The sequence below is a fragment of the Papio anubis genome, chromosome 12 (genome assembly GCF_008728515.1).
Source record: "Papio anubis isolate 15944 chromosome 12, Panubis1.0, whole genome shotgun sequence".
NCBI lineage: Eukaryota > Metazoa > Chordata > Mammalia > Primates > Cercopithecidae > Papio > Papio anubis.
This window is the reverse complement of record NC_044987.1, coordinates 106,078,664-106,100,278: the sequence shown is the minus strand read 5'-3', so window position 1 is coordinate 106,100,278 and position 21,615 is coordinate 106,078,664. Positions and strand designations below refer to the sequence as shown.

Genomic DNA, 21,615 nt, shown 5'->3' with positions numbered 1-21,615 from the left:
ACATACACACAAAAGTACCATTTTTACCCATCTTTCAAGACCCACTTCCACCATATGCCTTACTTGATCTCCTAATTACAAGTAATGTGTAATCAGACAATTTAATTGTGCCTCTCCTTTGGCTTCTTTGACTTGCCATGTTAGTTATCTGTGTACATCACACAACTCTCTAATAAGACTCTCCTAGCTCCTTGAGTACAGAAACCTATCCTTTTTTCACCTGCATACCCCAGCTCACCAAGCATTCCATGCTCTTCCCCCCAACATTTAGCACATAGAATATTCTTTAATGGCAAAGTAGCTGATGATATTTCAAGTCTGAACTACTCAGGTAACTAAGTATTAAATGTAATAAAGAGTAATTAACTTGTACCTACCCAAAGTTTGCCCAGAGTGCTTTCCTAGGAAACCCCCCTCAATATACATAAGTAGATACAAATCTCCTTTAAAGTCTACAGTTCCCACTGTAAGAGGGAGAAGAAAAATGGAATTGTATTGTCTTGCTGGTCCACTAGGAGCTAACACATCTAACAAGTGGCCTGTATTGTCCCACCTTCAGTCCCTCCTGTTTTTAATGAAAGTTATAAACTAATGGCTCTCCTGACCCTCATTGAAAACTAACACTATGGGTCAGTCTCAGGAAGTCAGTTGAATTTGTTTCCCCAGTAATCTTGCTTAAAGAAAAGTTCCCTAGGCTGAAGTAAGCCAGAGATTTAAATTTAAAAAAAAAGCTATGTCTGTTAATTTTATTTTTCAATATAATTTCTGCATGGAAAAGTCTCATAGTAAACTTACAATGAATTTTAAATTTGCTTTAGATATGTAATCTGATCATTTACCTTTCTAGAAGCACTTATAACTGCTGAAAGCCTGGATTCTTCATTAAAATAGTTTCTAACACAGCCTACATGTCATGGTATCTGTGTCTCAACTGGTGCTGACTTTGCTTCCTGTGCTTTAGTCATTTAAGAGAAGGCTACATGGCAAGACCAAGAGGCCAGATTTATAGCCAGTTCTCCTTTCTCTACTCTAAAAGGAGGCAGGGCATGTGGGATGCAGGGGCATATAGGTCTGCGGAAATCAATTCAGCTCTAAGTTCTTGGGCAAAGCAAGTTCCAGGTGTGACCATGTGTGAACAGAGTATTTCCCAGGATAGAATTCAACTCCAGGATATGTAGTAAAAGGGAAACACACACACACACACACACACACACACATTTATATTTGGGAATCACATACTTTTCTTTCTTTCCTTTTTTTTTTTCCTGTAAACTCTTCTGACTTAATCACCTCACCAGGAGAGAGTGCTGATTTCAAGTCTTTAATATGGTCTGTTTCTCTCTGCCATTGTACTTTTGAGGTCAGTCAGTACATAACCATTATTTTAAAACATTCTGCAAAGAATTTCATTCAGCAGTAATTACTGAATGAGAACAGGTCTAAGGAGCCATTATTTCTTTTCAAATAATTTCTTTTTTCTTTTCCAAATAGAGGATAAAACAGGGCAGAGGAGGTGAGGCATCTTCATTTGTCTCAGATGCAGTCATCGGCAACCTAGGTTTCACCCAGATTCAGGTTCTGTATGCTTATATTAGCAGTGGTTTCATTAACGATGTTTCCCAAGAATCCTCTGACAGTAGGACAGTAGTTTGTCTCTCCCTTTCAGAGTAAAACATCCTAGACACAGAGATGTAAATTGATTTGCCCAAGTTTGTACAGTAAGGCTGCAACTGAGGCAGGATTTGAATTTATACCATGGAAGTGTTCCTCTTGGTAAAAGGTCTGTTAGACTCTGTTATAACCGCTGGAGGTGAAAATCATAAAGGTATCTATTCCCAGTAAGGTCTTCTTCCTCGGCTATTCCTGTCACTCTGTGTGTTACCAAAGTCCCACATGTCACCTGTAGTAAAAGCTTCCTGGTAATATTTTTAAGTAATTTTGTATGACAGTGGTGAACAACTGAAAGATATATTTTTGTTCATGGCATTTTGCTATCTCTTCTAAAGACAGATTATATTTTACTAAAGATAAATACGAAATAGTGTTATTAGGTAGCTTAAATTATAATAAAAGGAAACAGTCACCATGTGTTTCTAAGCTACCTATTTCCAAAAGAAATCATTTTTAACTGCATAATTTTGAGTGCAGTTGGGTAGAAAGGTAAGGAGAAAATACTATATAAAAAGTCACTTATACCTGTTAAAAGGATGATATTGTCTGTATTTTCCACCTAGGTACTTTAATTGAATATATCAGAATGCTTCCTGTAGGGTAACTTTTCTGAAAGGCAGAAGAAAGGAGACCGTAGAGTATAATATAAGCCTGTTCAAGCAAGGATGGTAGGAAAACAGAATATTCCACTGTTTCACAAAGACCACTTTTATAACATCTTTGCCTTAAATTTTGAATTATGGCTCGTATTACAAATCAGTTTATTATTTATGTCTTAGAAATTAGTTATGTAATAAGTTGCATAGGAATATAACATATTTATTGTATGAAAGCAAAAAGTATGTTTGGGGAAGGAGTGAAATAAGATTAACAAACTAGAGGGGGCTGGGCACAGTGGCTCGTGCCTGTAATCCCAGCACTTTGAGAGGCCAAAGAGGGCAGATTACTTGAGCTCTGCAGTTTGAGACCAGCCTAGGCAGCATGCTGAAACCCTGTCTCTACTGGAGAGGCTGAGGTGGGAGGATGGCTTGAGCCTGGAAGGCAGAGGTTGCAGTGAGCCCAGATCATGCCACTGCACTCCAGCTGGGTGACAGAGCAATTCTGTCTCAAAACAAAAAACAAAAAACCTAGAAGGAGGGAGTTATTGAACAGCAAAGAGGTAAATGACTATAGGTAACATGGTACCTGTAGCCTTTTTTCATATTGTAAGGCAGTCTGTCTATTAAAATGTCCTTTAGAGAGCACAGAGCCGACTGTGAGACTAATTTCTAAGTGTACTAAATAATTTGGGGCTTAGATATGCTAAGGAGTTTGATCTGAATTAATTGCTGCTTTCTTCTAAAAGATTGGTAGAAATGGACTCTGTGCTGCCTCCAGTATCCCCTACATACATGCACACAAACATACACACACAGAAAGTTGAAATTACACAGATACCTTGATAACTTCTTTTTTTAATTATTATTATTATTATACTTTAAATTCTGGGATACATGTGCAGAACATGCAGATTTGTTACATACGTATACATGTGCCATGGTGGTTTGCTGCACTCATCTACCCGTCATCAACATTAGGTATTTCTCTTAATGGCTACCCCTCCCCTAGCCCCCCACCCCCTGACATGTGATGGTCCTCTCCTTGTTTCCATATGTTCTCATTGTTCAGCTCCCACTTATGAGTGAGAACCTGCAGTGTTTGGTTTTCTCTTTCTGTGTTAGTTTGTGGAGAATGATGACTTCCAGCTTCATCCATGTCTGTGCAAAGATTATGAACTCATCCTTTTTTATGGCTGCATAGTATTCTATGGTGTATATGTGCCATATTTTCTTTATCCAGTCTATCATTGATGGGCATTTGGGTTGGTTCCGAGTCTTTGCTGTTGTGAATAGTGCTGCAGTAAACATACGTGTGCATGTGTCTTTATAGTAGCATGATTTGTAATCCTTGGGGGTATATACCCAGTAATGGGATCGCTGGGTCAAATGGTATTTCTAGTTCTAGATCGTTGAGGAATCGCCACACTGTCTTCAGTTGAACTAATTTACACTCCCACCAACAGTGTAAAAGTGTTCCTATTTCTCCACATCCTCTCCAACATCTGTTGTTTCCTGACTTTTTAATGATCACCATTATAACTGGCGTGAGATGGATACCCTTATAATTTCTAATAGCCGGTTAATTGATCATACTAGAGATTCTGAGTTGGCTATAACTAAAAGGCCTTACTTTAAAGAGATTACATTGGGATAACTTACTATTCCAGTGCAGCTTTTCAGGGAGTCAGGGGCTAATAATATTAGCATCTTACCATGTGCTGGGCAGTGGTCTGGCTCTTTGCATATAATTCTCAACAACCTAACGAAATGGATATTATTATTAAGCTCAATTTGCAGCCAGGTGCAGTGGCACACACCAGGAGGCTGGTAAGAGGATCACTTGAGCCCAGGAGTTCAAGTCTAGCCTGGGCAACATAGTGAGACCCCCACCTCTTAAAAAACAAAAACAAAAAACTCAGTTTGTAGATGAGGAAACTGATTCACAAAAAGGTAAAAGTAACTTGTCTTGCCCCAGTCTGTACCCATAACCACTGCTCTAACGCTAAAAGAACCACATGATCTTATCATTGGTGCTGGCTTTAGTTACTTGGCTCTTACCAAGTTTTGATGCCTCTCAATTCATTTGTGGCATTTCTTTATTATAACTAACCAAAAAGCATCCTAAGTTACCCAACCAGGAATCTCTACCAATATATGAGATTTAGAAGGTAAGAATTCTTTTTAACAAATATGTGTTTACCCAACTCTAATTGGAAAGTGGAAAATAATCTTCTAGCAATTTGTAAACAATTAAGATGAGAAGATAGGAGATCCTGAGACCTTAGTATACTTTGAAAAACTGTTTGGCGACATGGTAAGTTGTGCCTTTACCCCTCAGGAGACTTTACTTTGACAAGGTATATTAAATATGTAGTTGTTTTTCCTAACACCCTTGTAGGATAGGTTAGTATTAATAACCCTATTTATGCAGGAGATGCTCTACGTGTAGAAAATAATGTTAATATACTAGGATCTCATAGTAGTTCCAGAATCAGAAATACCCTTTTTGGAGTTTTACACTTAGTTGATAGTCTTGTAGTCTCTTACTTCTAAGAAAAACCAAACTGCCAGGATTTGAATTAGATGCTAAATGCTTTGCAAGCAAGTAACAGCATTACACAGAAAAGTGTTTTCCGTTTTCACCTGGGACCTTGTTACCTAAAGCATTTGATTTAAATAGTGTTGTTCCTTTAAAGAAAAATCATACCTCTCAAGGTTAGTGTAAGTCATAGAATCTCCCCATTTTGTGTCAGCAAAAAATAAGTCTTATGCATAGAAGATGACTTGCTACTTTCCAGGTATCTTTCCATTTTTCCTTCTCCAATATTTTCCTGTGTTTCTTTAATGAGAACATCATTCCGACCTCTGCCAGGAAAACAGGCAATATTTTTCCACAAAGGCCACTTTTTTTAGTTCCCCTTTGAGCTGGAGCAGACCTATACTGTAGTCTAAAGAAGAGAAATTTTAAGTTCTTCTGAAATACTTCATTTACCCTTAGAAACTGGAAGGAGTAATTTTAAAAATTAGGCAATGCAACTATCGCCAAACTATGTATGCAAATCATATCAGAATCCTAAACTGGTCTGGTTTTTTCGTTGTTGTTGTTGGTTTTTTGGGTGTTTTGTTTTGAGAAGGAATCTCACTCTGTCACCAGGTTGGAGTGCAGTGGTGCAGTCTCGGCTCACCACAACCTCCGCCTCCCAGGTTCAAGTGATTCTTCTGCCTCAGCCTCCTGAGTAGCTGGGACTACAGGCATGCGCCACCATGCCCAGCTAATTTTTATATTTTTAGTAGAGACGGGGTTTCACCATGTTGGCCAGGATGGTCTCGATCTCTTGATCTCATGATCCTCCTGCCTCGGCCTCCCAAAGTGCTGGAATTACAGGCGTGAGCCACCGCACCTGGCCAAACTGGTCTGTTTTTAATAGTTTATTGTAAGAAAGTTAGTATTCACAATTCTAATCTTAAAGCATGTAGCTTTTATGTGATCATTTTGATGCCTACTTCCAAGAAATACCCTAACACAAACCTCTTATTCTTTTTTTATTCCTCCTGTTCTCCTCCCCGATTCTTCTCGTCTCCCTCTGAGAGATGCTGGCCCCAATTTCCTGAATTTGAGGACAAGACATTCTTAGAATGCACATGGCTTGCACAAGATGTCTGAGTTTGAGGTCATGCAGAAGGAGTAATTTAGCTTCAGGGTCCCTTGTGCACACAATATTTTATAAATTACCTACAAGGTATTTTTTCGTATTGCATAAGTTTAAAAAGATGAGACCAATTAAATTTTTACTGTGGGCAGAGGGTGGGAGAGAAACAGAAGAGAATCAAATGTTGAAGGAGGAAATCAACTTCAGAAAACACAGAATTTCACTGGGTTCTAGTGCTAAAGGTTTGTCCTTTGCTTTTATAATGTTTTATACAACCTGTGTCAGTCAATGTGAAGAATGCTTTAATCAGCATCATTGTCATAATTATTTCCTCTTTGCTTTTAATAGTCATGCTTATTTATATCCCAATTAAGAATTGTCTCTGAGAAGTGTGATGTTCTTCATAATAAATTATACTCAATTGGGTGTGCAGAGTTGGTTGATGTCATGATTCTGTTTTATTTTAATGCTCTTATGTTTAGCTCCCCTGACTTAACTACACATACCAGATGGTGAAAACAGAAGTGAGGGCAAATTAACAACCTCTGTCCTGTCATAGGAGAATCTGGAGAAAGAAAGCAACTACCATTGCTCATGACTTCTTTCCCATTAGCCCTCCATGGGCGGACATGCACACACACACACACACACACACACGCACACCCCTTGCTCATGGCTTCTTTCCCATTAGCCCTCCATGGGCAGGCACACACACACACATACACCACACTCAGTCTTTATCAAGCTGTACTTTTCACTGCTCCCAAACACAAATGAGAATTTCTGTCCCTGTTGCTTTGCCCAACACTTTATTCTTCCTTGCCTAGAATGCTGCCTTCCCTACTGACCAGGGGGAAGCCTAGAAGCCTTGTAATAAGATAAACCTGATCCAGATCTCAGATCTACTACTTTTGACTTTAGGCAAGTTACTTTATTTCACTGAGAATCAGTTTCCTCATTCGTGAAATGAAGATGCACACGGTTTTTATGAGGGTAAAGTGGAAGAAAAAATATAAAGCACTCAAAAAATATTTCTTCTATTTCCTGTAGTTCCCCTTCTATAAGTCCTGCCTATTCTTTAAAATTCGAGTTCTAAGATTATTCTCTGAAGCACTTATTTGGAACAAGTATTCTTTGTTGTCTTGTATTTACTGTCTCCCCAAGTTGTTTGTCAATTTCTTGAGAGCTGAAACTCTTAAAAGAATCCTCAATTTCTGACATAGTCTTGTTAAATATGGTAGCCTCCAATGTATAATAGTGTAAAAGTGGAAAATGGAAAGTGACTCTCTAAACATGTGGTCCCCTTACTCTAAAGTCATTAAGTTGGAAAAGGCTTTGAGTCCATTACATTTTCTTGGCACAGTAAGGGAGATGGCATTAGAAGTACTTCCGTAAATTGTGAAATCTAAGAGAGCCATCAGTCAAGAAAGAGACATCTTTTGTTTCCATTCATGTAGAGAGAGCTTGATGTGGTGAATCTGTACATATAGATAAGATGATTGATTGATTGATTGATAGAAGGATAGATAGATAGATAGATGGATAGATAAATAGATAGATCGATCTATCTTTGAGACAACATTCTCTAAAGAATAAACTTAGAGTGTGTTTGAATGTTCTGGTAAAGGAGAGCTGCTACTTCTACACTCTTAACCAAAGAATTTTCCTCTAACAGGAAAGCTGTGATTCTCCATTGGAAATGCATTTTCATTGACAATGTCCATGGAACACAGCGGGCAAAGAGGATAGCTATTCAGCTTGCCAGATCAGCTAGAACTAACCAAGGGTAGTCAAAGGAGGGACAGATGTCAGCCAGATTGCTGCCATATTAGATACAACTATCTGGTAACATACTCTCCTACCCAGAGAATGACCATCAGGTAGAGCTGAATAGTGGGGGTTTTGGTTCATACTAACACAAAACTCTTAATAGGATCAAAATCCTTTAACTCATAGGTAAAAGTCGCTGTAGAGGTCATTCCCACTATATGTGCCAAAAGTTATTTTTATTGACATGACCAGAACTTGTTTTCCAAAAGAAACATTGCAAAACATTTCCAAATGTTACATTGCAGTCTTAATTGTTGACTTTCTGCCATCATCTCCCTTTAATTCTTTGGCTTTTAATTTTTAATAATTTGTCATCTTTTGATATATCTCATTTTAAGCCATGATGCAAAAATAGTATTTTTCTCTGCTATAATTTATCTCAGACTTATCCAGGTATTAACCTGTCATTTCTCACAAATAGAAGGAAAACTTTTTGATGATATTTCTAACTTCAAGAAAATATTTCATGGCCGTTATGAATGGAACAAGGTCTTGGGGCTTAATCTTTGTTGTTACAGTTGTTTTTATCCTTCCAAATACTTGACAATAGCCTACAACTGAAACTTGAACTTCATTGCAAAATCTTGAATCACAGTAATGATCTGGCTTTGGGTGCTGCAGCTCACTGATTTTTGTATGTTCTGCCGAAGAAAAACCGGCATTGTCACATTTTTGCTCTTCTTGATATTTTAGGACCTTGTACTATAGTACTACACAAGAGAGATATTTCTAATGTGCTATATCTGTGTCTCTTGTCATTGAGGTAATTGTCATGAGAAAACCCTGGACAACAGCCATGACAAACAGAAATATTTTGACAACTCACAGTCACTGGATGCTGCTGAAGAAGAGCCCTCTGAGAGAGGAACAGAGGAGGACCCTGTGTTCTCTGTTGAGAATTCAGGGAGGGACTCAGATGCCCTTAGACTTGAAAGTAAGTTGATTTGACCTAAGCTGTGCTTCTGGGGAAAAATCAACTCTCAAGCTTTAAGCTTAGGCTTTTCTCTACTTTTAAGAATTTGTTTTCTTCTTTTAACAATCATATTGTAGCATCATGAGGGTGACCCCCAGGTGGTGAGGCAGAAGACAAACTATAGTGTGAAAGTGTTCTTCACACTTTCTTTGTTCTCTCCTTCAGTGTCTTCTGTTGCTAGAACAAATCTGATTTATGTATCAGTCTTCTTAATGTTACTAGTATATTGAGTAAATCATTGTAAAAGGAACATAAGTTGCTTTTACACTAACCCAATAAAATATGAAGATTTGGAATAATGGGCTTACCTATTATGCCCTCTCCCAAGATTCCATTTTATGACCACATTTTGAGCTATATTGTACTAAATGGTTCTTGCTTAGATTATCAGAATTGCCAAAATGCATGACTTCTTTTTAGTATTCACCCACTTGACCACTTTACTGTACCTGGAACTATGCATAACTCCTCCCCACTTCTTGAAACTCTCTTCTTTCCTCTTGGCTTCTGGAATATCACTTTCTCTTGGCTTTCTTCTATCCACACACCATCTTTTAAAATTTCTTTCACTTACTCTTTATTCTGCCCTTTATTTGTTGGGTTATGCAGGATCCTGACTTTGACCTTCTATTCTCGTCCTTCTATGTATTATCTCTTGGTGATTCAAATACCCTTGACTACACCAATGACTCCAGACCTATATTTCAGCTAAGACATTCTCTACAACTCCAGATCTTATTTCTACCTTTTTTTTTTTTTTTTTTTTTTTTAGTGTACTCTTCATCTGGATGTGCCATAGGCACTTAAATGTAACATACCCAGAATTGAACTTCTCCTCATATGGGCCCTATTTTCTGAAATACTTCTAATTTCTACATTCCTGATCTCTGTTAACAACAGCACAACTCACCCAGACACCACTGTATCCAGTCAGTCTCTCAGACCTGTTGCATCTATATCTCTTCATTCATTCCCTCTGCCACTGCTTGAATTCAGACTTTCTTCATTTCTGCCTGCACTATTGCAGTAGCGTCTCAATTTGGCTCTCTAAATCTAGTCTTTTATTTTAATCTGTATGTGAAGAAAGATAATACATGTAATCAATACAGAATTTTAAAAGTGGAAACAACCAATGTTACTAATTTTTTGTACATCCAAAGAGTTGTTTCTAAAATGTAGATCTGATCAGATTTGCAAGTTACTTAATCTTCCTGAGCCTTTCTTACCTCATTTATTTAAAAACAAACCAACAAAAATGCTTCATAGAGTGGTTTTGAGTATTTAAATGAAATAACTTGGTGAAGCATTTATTTTAGTGCCTGGTACTCAGAACCCAGTAAATGTTCTACAAACATAGGTATAACTGCAACTTCAGGAGTCAAAGTCTTTACAAGCACATACACATAGTACATGATCAGTAAACATCTGTTCAGTTCAAGGGAGCCATAATATATTTGCACAAGAATTGTTACAGGAAAGGTTCCCTGTTTGCTTTTCTAGGTTATCTACTCAGAGTTCCCAGTTTTCTCTTGCTATACTGACCCAGCTAGAAAAAGGAAGAACACCACTGGTGGCAACGAATACTTATGATTATTGTTTTCTGCTCAGAAGAGAATGATTTCCCTACCTACCTTAATCCGAGTGATTTAATCTAAGTCTTTTGTGCTTTCTGATTACTGGCTTGAAATTTTATGTCATTGCTTATATGTTAAATCATAAGCATATCTACAGCTTTCCAATCGACTTCAAACCAGATGACTGCTTTTTCAAGAGAACCCTAGGACTCAAAACAGAATTGCCCAAGGCCCTATGGTGGTAATCTTTTTTTATATTTTTGAGAAGGAGTCTTGCTCTGTCACCCAGGCTGGAGTGCAATGGCGCGGTCTCGGCTCACTGCAACCTCCACCTCCTGGGTTCAAGCAGTTCTCCTGCCTCAGCCTCCCAAGTAACTGCGATTACAGGCACATGCCACCACACCCAGCTAATTTTTTTGTATTTTAGTACAGATGGGGTTTCACTGTGTTGCCCAGGCTGGTCTCAAACTCCTGAGCTCAGGCAATCCACCTGCCTCGGCCTCCCAAAGTGCTGGGATTACAATCATGAGCCACAGCGCCCGGCCTTATGGTGGTAATCTTAATTTGGAACCAAGTTTGTCTAATTCCTTAGAATACTCTTTCTTTTTTGTGAGACAAAGGGACATATTCCCTCTACAGTATTGTTATTAAAGATAGTATGTGCCTTACTTGCTTTTAGAAGCCACAATCTTAAGTACTCTAGCACCCATTGATATTACTCATGCAAGATTTCTGGAGGAAGATGTTTTTGGTCAGATTTTGCTGGTCATCTCTTTGAATTTGTGTTCTTTACCTCTTTCTATGGCTATGTTTACTTCTGTCTTGTTTTGAATCTGGCACTCATCTTTCCATCCTCTGCTCCCTAAAACTCCTTGAAACTTCTCTTCCAAGATTGTTAATGCTGTTTCTTATCAAATATAGTCACCTTCTGTTAATTGGCTTCTGATATTCCACTCCCTCTCAGTAGTGTTCTCTGTAGCCATTAACTGGCTTCTATTTCTATTCCAGGTGTGGTGATCCCAGTTTCTTCCTGGATAACCATTGTCATCTGATCCAAAAGTCTTTCCTAATATTGAGCTAAAACATGACCTCTCATTTCTAGTTTTGTCTTATGAGGCCAGCAACGTCAGTCTTGTTTCTCATTAATAGCACATTCCTGTAGGTATTGAAAACGGTTATTGTTCCTGCCTACCTTCCTTTCCTGTGTCTTTGCTTCTCTTCAGTTAAATGTCCCCACTTCCTTGAATAACTTAATGTTATGGCATCTAGTCTCTTCACTGTCTTTGAAGTAATCTCCTTGGAATTTTTCAAAATCTTTTCAAGCCCGAATTTTTGGTGTAATATATCAGCTACTCTTCCTGCCACTGGATCCCCCTAGATTTCTTCAGTCCCTCTTCTGAAGTTTTGAGTACTTTTTGCCAAGTATATTTTCTGTGAATGTGCTCTGCTTTGCACATCTCCTAAAGTGAGGTGCCCAGACTTAAACATGAATCTCCAGGTGTGTGTGGAACATTTCAAGCTTCTTTTTGTTTTCAACAGAACTACATATGCATAGCTACGTTTCTTTCTTTCTTTCTTTCTTTTTTTTTTTTTTTTTGAGATGGCGTCTTGCTCTGTTGCCCAGGCTGGAGTGCAGTGGCACAATCTTGGCTCACTGCAAGCTCCGCCTCCCGGGTTCATGCCATTCTCCTGCCTCAGCCTCTCGAGGTAGCTGGGACTATAGGCGCCCACCACCACGCATGGCTAATTTTTGTATTTTTATGAAGCAAGATTTTACCATGTTGGCCAGGCTGTTCTCAAACTCCTGACCTCAGGTGATCCGCCCACCTCGACCTCCCAAAGTGCTGGGATTACAGGCGTGAGCCACCATGCCTGGCCCATAGCTTCATCTGTTAACACTTCTCCCAGTCCCTGTGATTCTTGATAGTACCTAATATGGCTCAGATACAACCATAAACCTTCCCACTACCCTGGAATAGGCTTCATCTCCGTAAAGGATGTGAACTCACATCTCACATAAACCTCACTGTGGATGCTCACATTCTCTCCAACTTCACAATATTTATTCTTCTTTTTCCCAGTGTGAAAATGGTGCATGGTAACGAAAATCGTTTTCAGTTTATATCATACCATCTGTCCTACAAGCAGCAAGATTTAGTTATTCCTCTTGCTTCAAGCATAATTTGAAACCTTCTGAGATCTCTCTACAATCCAGACCTTTCACCAAACCAGAATTCTGTATTTTCAGCTGTACAAGACAGTTGTGTAGGGCAGTGTTCTATATAGGACAATATCTGAAGATACATTCCTCCATCCATTCTTGTCTAGACTGTAAGTTCCATGGGTTGTTACCACCCAGCCCTCAGCACATTGCTAGATACAGCAACAAATATTTTCATGAATTAATGACTAGTGTCTACAATTCCAAGTCTTTATCCTGTTGCCCTTTCCTAACTCCATTGTCTTTATAAATATCATTCTGTTTACATATTCACAGATTCTAAACCTATAGTCATATATTAAAAATCCCAGTTTTTCACATTAGACTTAAAAATCTTGAAATCATCTTTGAGCCTATCCTATTACTAATTTTTCTCCATTAACATTTCCTTGTATACCTCTTTACCCTCCCTTTTTAAAAAATTCCTTTTCCCTTTACCTTAAGACAACCCACTTCTATACCTCTTTTTTTTTTGTTTTTAATACTTCAAGTTCTAGGGTACATGTGCACAACGTGCAGGTTTGTCACATATGTATACATGTGCCATGTTGGTGGGCTGCACCCATTAACTGGTCATTTACATTGGGTATATCTCCTAATGCTATCCCTCCCCCTCCCCCCTCCCCCCTCCCCACAATAGGCCCCGGTGTGTGATGTTCCCCTTCCTGTGTCCAAGTGATCTCATTGTTCATTTCGCACCTATGAGTGAGAATATGCGGTGTTTGGTTTTCTGTTCTTGTGATAGTTTGCTGAGAATGATGGTTTCCAGCTGCATCCATGTCCCTACAAAGGACACGAACTCATCCTTTTTTATGGCTATATAGTATTCCATGGTGTATATGTGCCACATTTTCTTAATCCAGTCTGTCACTGATGGACATTTGGGTTGATTCCAAGTCTTTGCTATTGTGAATAGTGCTGCAATAAACATACGTGTGCATGTGTCTTTATAGCAGCATGATTTATAATCCTTTGGGACACTTCTATAACTCTTATAAAGATTCTTAAATACCTTTCTAATTGGTCTCTTTGTCTTCTGTCTTCTCTTTCCTTGTCCAACACCCCTGTTCCAATACACAAACTGATTTACTACTCTAAGACTTTAACCTTCGTAATTATTATGGCCCTCATCCTGTTATTCTTCTGCTTAAGAAACAAGAGGCTCCCTTTACAACGAATCCTCTTCATGACTTTCTCACACATTTGTAACATCACCTACCTTTCCTAAGTGTCTTATTTGTTGCTATCCCCTGTATACATTCTTGGTTGTAATTAATTTGAAATTGGTCATGCCTTCCATGTGCCTTTACTATCCCTGTATGTATGTGTGTGGACAAATGAGTCTATGCATACATGCTTTTTTTAAAAAAAATGTCACTCTGGAAGCTCACACCGGAATCCAAGCACTTTGAGAGGCTAAGGCAGGCGGATCACCTGAGGTCAGGAGTTCAAGACCAGCCTGGCCAACATAGTGAAACCCCATCTCTACAAAAATACAAAAAAAATTAGCTGGGTGTGGTGGTCTGCACCTATAATCCCAGCTATTTGGGAGGCTGTGGCAGGAGGATCACTTGAGCCCAGGAGGCAGAGGTTTCAGTGAGCTGAGATTGCGCCACTGCACTGCACTCCAGCCTGGGTGACAGAACAAGACTCTGTCTCAAAAAAAAAAAAAAAAAGTCACTCTGGGGAGTGACCTCCCTGGCCCTCTACTCTGTCTGTCTAAATCCTGCCTCAGGTAGTCCCCCTTTCTCTAAGAAGCATTTGTGATTACATGCAAGTATTTTTTCCTCTTAAAAAAAAAGTTAATTGTTCTCTTTATTATTTCATGTATGTAGTTTTCTGTCTCCAACTTGATTATAAATTCATTATATTTAATTTCTTAAGGTTAGAAACTTTCCATTTTTTTTTGTTCCCACCTACAGCTTACAGAGATAGACACATAGTAGGCTATCAATAAAGTTTGGTTTATTTTTTGCTAACTCAGAGCACACTTATAATCTACTTATTCCTCACCTGTAAGGAGAAAATATAAAAATATGTACATATTTAGTGTTGTTTTTTAGGAATTGCTTTTGCCCCAACCCCAGCAGCCTTTAGAAAAGCCTAATGGCTACCAGCAACAGAAGCCTGCAGCAAGCTCCGTATTCTCTCTTCATTTGAATATCAGTTTCCATTGATGAAAGCCCCTCTCTCTCAGAAGTTTTAAATAATGATAAATATTACCATATGTTAGGAGCACAGGGAAGCAGTAACCTTGGGTTACTGGGTTTGCAGAACTCTTTGTAGCTAAACAGCATGATTTTTTTCCAGTGTGTTGCTTAACGACAGGGATATGTTCTAGGAAATGCATCCTTGGGTGATTTTGCCATCGTGGGAACATCATAGAGTGTACTGTACTTACTTACACAAAGCTAGGTGGTATAGCCTACTGTGCTCCCGTGTTACATTGTGTAGCCCCTTGCTCCTAGGCTACAAACTTCTACAGCACGTTTATCTGCTGAAACACTGTAGGCAAGCATAACACAATGGTAAATATTTGCGTCTCTAAACGTATTTAAATGCAGAAAAGGTACAGGGGAAATACAGTATTATAATTTTATGGCACCACTGTGGTATATGCAGTTCATCATTGACCAGAACTTCATTATGTGGTGCATGGCTGTGATACCATGTTCTAAATCCCTGAACAAGCCAGAATTACCAACTGAAGATTACTGCACTAGAATAATGAAACTGGCGTTTTGTGAGGTATCCACCCAGAGCTCTCAGGTTTTCCTGTGGGTATGTGTTACAAAAGGAGATGTTTTGTTATTTGTTCTTGTACCCTATCTACTTCCTAAAGGGACTAGGGATAACTTTCATGGAATGCACAATGTAACATCCAGCCATTAATACAAAATAAACAGGAAAAGTTAAGTAATGCAGAATTTTTTAAAAGAAAGCCTTCTATTAAGAAACTCGGGCTGATTGTGCCTGAACTTCCTTGTTATTCAAGCATAGAGGAAAACTCAAGAGGGTTGTGTAGCCTTCATTGGATAATAAAGGAAACATACTGAGTTCTCAAGAGAGAGAATTTTTGCTAGGCCATTATGCTGAGAGTCTTCCATCGGGGTCTTTTAGAGACTTGAGCCACCTAAATATCTTGGTAATCATTTTAGAAAGAAATTATTGTAGTATATTGCTATTTCTTATATCAGCCATTAGTGAAAAATGGGAGCCTTGATGTAGAATTAGGATAGTTTTCCATTAAACAAATCATTTTTCAGTTAAGTCAGTTAAGCCAGCTATATGGTCTGGACACACAGCTATGTCCAGATATTTGAATAAACCTTGAAGAATCCCATATATTAAATAACATAATAAGCTTCATCCTTGCCGTCTATGTTTTGAATATAGAGCAAGTGGATCTTTTTTAAAAAATAGTATATCACATACCTGTCCTCATGCTCACTAATAAGAGAATCTCTGCCTGCCTGCTGTCTAGCTGCCACTGTTCTCAGCCAGGCTTTTGGCAAATGCTAGATGACAAACTTGGTGTTTTATTATGTATTTTGAAGATGCTGAATGGTATTTTTATCACATTGGGCTATAGAAGTGCCTCTAAGCAGAGCCAAAATGTTTCTCCAAAAGCAGGGTTGGAGTCACCCAAGGACTTGAATGAGTACTATGTACCTTTTACTAACATGCTGGCCCTTGAATTTCAGGTACGGTGGTTGAGGAGAGCAATGGCTCTGACGAGATGGAGAATTCAGATGAAACCAAAATGTCAGAAGAAATACTGGCTTTGGTGGATGAATTTCAACAGGCATGGCCTTTGGAAGGCTTTGGGGGTGCACTGGAGATGAAAGGGCGGCGTCTAGACTTACAAGGAATACGGGTGCTGAAGAAAGGTCCCCAGGATGGAGTGGCCAGAAGCTCTTGCTACGGAGACTGCAGAAGTGAAGATGATGAAGCAACAGAATGGGTAAGTTTGCCAGCTTAATTCTTACAAAATTGTAGCCCATGTCCTTCAGGGGATCCTAGTATGCAAAGTGGAAGTTTCTGTTGGATATGTGGCACTACTTGGCTGCACACTCCAGGACAGCCTTCACATTGGAATTTTACCGGGAGGAAGCCTTTCATGTTACTTATGTATTGCTGGCTCTTCTGGGAGGCAGGAGGAAATGGGATGGGTGTGAAGCCACAGTCAGAGCCTGCAGACTTGGAACTGTCCAGTTCAGACATCTTTCTTTTCAGTTTCTCCTGTACATTCTTCAAGACTAGGTTATTTTGTTCATTTCACTAACCATTTTTTATTTAGGTCTTTAAGAGTTAAATTCAAGGAGAGAACCTGAGCACAGGACTTGGTTATTCTTAACTAGTATTCACAAGTCATTGACAGATTTGATCACTGGTCTCATTTGTCCCTAACATGTTTCTGTTTCCCAGATTACATTCCAGGTCAAACGTGTAAAGAAACCCAAAGGAGATCATAAGAAAACTCCTGGGAAAAAAGTAGAAACAAGTCAGATAGAAAATGGACATCGTTACCAAGCAAACCTGGAGATCACTGGCCCCAAGGTGGCATCTCCTGGGCCACAAGGTAAATTTGAATGTTTAATATGCCAATTTCTTGTTTTAGATATCACTGTCTCATTTCTCACAGAGGCTGTATTTGTAACTTAAAATAGTTCAGATGAGATGATAAAGGGGCAAAGTGATCAAGAAACCAGTCTGTCTTCTGTATCAATGAAAAAAGTGTTCAAACGCTAAAACATTATGGAAATGAAATTCCAGTGGATTTAACATTACGTGTAATAAATCATAAAGGAAGAAAAACTAGGTGAATATTTACATGTTCTTTCCACATTCTAAGGCAGAAAGAGAGAAAGAAAATAATAATTCTGACACTGGAAAGCACCACAAAATAAGACAAAGGACTGAAGCAAAGTATTTTTTGTAGATTATTTTTGTATATATTTACAGAATATATGATAAGCAGAGGGTATCAATATCATTTAAAGAGCACTTACAAATCGATATGAAACATACAGTATTTCAATAAAATGTATGCAGCGTACATAGGCAGCTCACCAAACACACACACACACACACACACACACACACACACAGAGATGGCCACTAAACTTGAGAAGATGTTCAACCTCATCAGCAATCAAAGGAGTGCAGGCATAAACAGTAAGATACCAGTTTTGATTATCAAATTGTTTTTAAATGTGTAACACACATTTTACTTAAATGAAGTGAATTTTGGGGTAGTCTGACTAGACGCATCAGAAAATTTAAAAATGTGCCAGTTATTCTACTTATAGTAATTTACCCTAAGTAAATCATCTTACAAGTGCCATAGATGTAAGTAGAAAGATATTGATCATGGGGTTGCTTATAATAAAAATTTGTAAACAACCTGAATGTTGTAATTACCTAAGTAAATCATAACACGTCCATGCTGCATAATATGCAGCCAAAATATTGGTAATATACTAAGAAAAGCAATTTATAAAGTAGTAAATGTAGAGAATACCTTAATCATTATGCTGTATTTCATCAACTACATTTTTTTCACATTTCAATATCTCTGAAATTGGAATACATCTTAGAGTTGATAGTATCTTATATAATAATTGGCACTGTTTTTCTTTGTTAAATCCTTTAAAATAATGTATATTTACAGTTGGCAGCATCTTAGATTTGATGAAATATGGTATAATAAACAAGCACATAGAAACAAAAGTAGGAGGAAATACATCAAAATGTTATAAATGGTCATCTCTGGGTGCTAACAGAGCTATAGGTGATTTTTATTTTCTTCTGTATGACTTTTCCATTTTTTAAATATTTTACAATAAGCCTGTATTACTTTTATAAACAAAAAAACTAAAAATGTATTATAAAAGTGAAAACTAAAGCTGAATATGGTTGAGATGATATGAGAGCACTTAAGCAGTTTTAAATGTATTCAAATTGGTGGGCCCAAGTAGGGCATTGAATGTACTTGCAAATGGGATCATGGAACCACTTATTGGCATTAAAGTGAAAAGCTCTAAAGCATAGAGGACAGAAATACTAGAGAGATTCAAAATCCCAATTTTCAGTTAAGTATGGATTCTATTCACTGCTAACTAATCAGCTTCATGATAAATCTTGACCAAGTTATAAAGCAAAGTATTAAATAGTTTGTGAGCCCATGGGGGAAAAATGGAGATCATTAAGAGCCATTGTAGATTTTCTAAGAACTAATAATAATGCTTAACTAATTTCATTTCCTTTTTTGGTTAGGGCTACTAGACTGGAAGACCAGGAAAGTGCCATAGACATAATGTAACTGGATTTCAGCAAGGCATTTAACAGAGCCTCTTATGATATCCTTGTGAACCAGATGGAGAGATGTGGGCTTGAAGCCTTCCCATTGCCTACAGGATAAAATTCAAACTTCCTAGTGTGGTGTACAAGACCCTTTACAACCCGCCTCTGTGTACCCTTCAACACCATTCTCTGAACCAACCATGCTCATGTTTTTACCTCAGTGCCTTTGCACATGCTGTTCCCTATGCCTGGAATGCCCTATGCCCCCTCTGCCCTCTGCCGTGCTAAAATATCCCTCATCCTTAAACTTCAAAATCAAGTGCCATCTCTTCCTTGTTACCTTCAGGCAGAATTAGTTACTCTTTCCTCTGTGCAATTGTTCTATATCTTTGCTCTAGCTCTTTTCCTATTGTATTGTAATGATTTGTTTATGTTTACCTTCCTTACTAGACTGTGAGCTCAAGAGCAGGCCGTCTTATGATTCCTGTCTGTACCCCTAGTGTCTTTTATGGTTCTCAGCCCCTTATAACAGGTGCTCAATAAATATTTTTCAAATGAAATCATTAAATGTAAAAGAAAAATAAGATTTTTTGTGAAAATTATGGCTTATTTAAGTTATTAATTTAAAGAGAGTTAATTTGAAACTCTTTCAAAACTGTTCCTTTCTGTTTTGTTAAAATCTCAATCTAAACCCCTGCCTGTACCTCAAACAGTTTTCTACTGTTGGTAAATTCCTATAATATAAAAAGTGCTATACAGAACTAAAGTTCTCCTTCCTGCCTATTCCATTATAACTCCTTCAGAAAACCCCTCCCAGACAAGACAGTTCTGCTCTTTTCTTGGGGATTTGATGTAAGTAAAGCGCCCAGACCCAAAAAGTAGTACCTACGAAGGATATTAATAAACAGAGCTTTAAAATTTTTTGTAGCTTTAAATAGCTTGTTGATTGGGAACATACACGTTAGAGTCAAACAGACTTGGATCAGGATCCCAGCTCTGCCATTTCCTAGCCAGGTGACCTGGGCAAGTCATCTAGTCTCCCTGAGTCTCTGTTTTCTCATCTGAGAAATGAGGGTTAAAACCTACTTCAGGCCAGATGCAGTGGCTCACATCTATAATCCCAGCACTTTGGGAGGCCAGGGTGGGAGGATCACTTGAACCCAGGAAGTTAAGGCTACAGAAAGCTAGTATCATGCCATGGCACTCCAGCCTGAGCAAGAAAGCAAGGTGCTGTCTCTAATTAAAAAAAGAAAAATGGAAAAAACTTATGAGGTTAAGGATGTAAAGCACTTAGCACGGGATCTGAATACACAGGAAGTGCTCTTCAAATAGATGGTAACCAGGCTGGTTCTTGGACTGTGGTGTTGTGGCGGGGGCTGGGGGGAGATGATCATCTTTCATTAACATCATTATTCCCTGCTGCTCTTCTTTATAGCAGTGGTTCTCTCTACTGGGTGTGATGTTGCCCCCCAGGGGACATTTGGCAATATCTGGAGACATTTTTGTTGTTTTATCTGGGGAACGGTGCTACCAACATCCAGTGGGTAGAGGCCAAAGATGATGCTAAACACCCTCCAATGCACAGGACAGGTCCTCAAAAAATTATCCAGCCCAAAATGTCAATAATACCAGGTTGAGAAACCCTGCTTTAGGGATATATGTTTCTACTAAGTTGGAGTTGTCTTTATAAAATCAAAATACAGAGGGGGCAAAAATTAAGTTTGGTAAGACTGTTAACATTGAAGAATACCTTAACCCTTATTTCATGTTGCTCAGTCTTAAATCCACCAAAGGACTCATTTATTCTTTCTTCTCCACCTGTCTTTACTCAGAGATGATCTTTAGTCCCATTGCATAATGACAAGATTTTAATTAGACCATAGATGGGGGAAATGCTAAAGACTACAAGAATGACTAGCACCTCCAAATACACCAATCTGGGTGAAGTAATCATCAGGGCACAAGGCCCTTTGGGTTCTGTTCCTTTGCAATCGCGTGGATTCATGGCATACTTTCCTTCCAGGAAAAAAACGTGACTACCAGCGTCTGGGATGGCCCAGCCCAGACGAATGCGTCAAACTCCGCTGGGTAGAGCTGACTGCCATCGTGAGTACCTGGCTTGCAGTTTCTTCAAAAAACATTGAGTAAGTATGTTAAGCCTCTCCCTCCTTTATGGCATTTGAGTTCCACTGAACCCAGCTGACTTTAAGGATGCCCTCTTAGCAGAGCGTAGAAAAGTTATCCTTTCTAGAGCTGAATTTTCAAAGGATGACCATGCTGACCATGGCCCCCAGGTGGACCCAACCCATTGTAGCAAAGCCGTGAGTGTGCCTCCCTTCCCGGTGCCTTCACCTGTCCTTCGTAAGCTATCTAGCAGCCATGTATAACCTGCTTAGTTTGCATTGAAGACTGGATCCTCTTTATAGAAGCACAAAACCCATAGTTTCTCATGAATATCATGCAGTTGTAAGGGAGCCAGAGCAAATCCAGATTCGCAAACACCTACCGAGACATACTAGGTGCCTCTGATAACTGCTTTCTCCTCACTGGACACTCACTCTCTTTTGCTGACCCCTTTTCTACCCTTTAAGTGTTGGAGTTCCCCAGGATTTACCACTAAGCCTTCTTATTTTGTAATCACGTCTAGTCAGACTGATCTACTCCCAAAATTCCAATCAACACAGATGTACTAACAGCTCCTAAACTTGAATCTCCATACCAGACCTTCTACAACGCCTTCAACTCATTTGTCTGTCTCCCTGACCTGTCTTGTCTAGATTGCACTCAGGCA

At 38.7% G+C, this 21,615-nt stretch overlaps 1 protein-coding gene across 10 annotated transcripts in view; it reads left to right on the top strand.

Annotated features, from left to right (window-relative positions):
• TTC17 (tetratricopeptide repeat domain 17) overlaps nucleotides 1–21,615 on the top strand; it is a 140,933-nt gene that overhangs the window by 74,375 nt on the left and 44,943 nt on the right. For 6 of the 10 annotated variants that reach the window (XM_003910008.2, XM_021925888.2, XM_009186264.4 and 3 more), the window contains 4 exons: nucleotides 8,514–8,684; nucleotides 16,223–16,482; nucleotides 16,947–17,100; nucleotides 20,848–20,968. In XM_003910008.2, the coding sequence (XP_003910057.1) occupies nucleotides 8,514–8,684; nucleotides 16,223–16,482; nucleotides 16,947–17,100; nucleotides 20,848–20,968 (706 nt within the window). Of the gene's footprint in view, nucleotides 1–8,513; nucleotides 8,685–16,222; nucleotides 16,483–16,946; nucleotides 17,101–17,188; nucleotides 17,641–18,797; nucleotides 19,409–20,847; nucleotides 20,969–21,615 lie in introns of those variants that run through there. The other 4 variants (XR_002517007.1, XM_003910010.3, XM_021925892.2 and 1 more) reach the window with 4 other exon arrangements.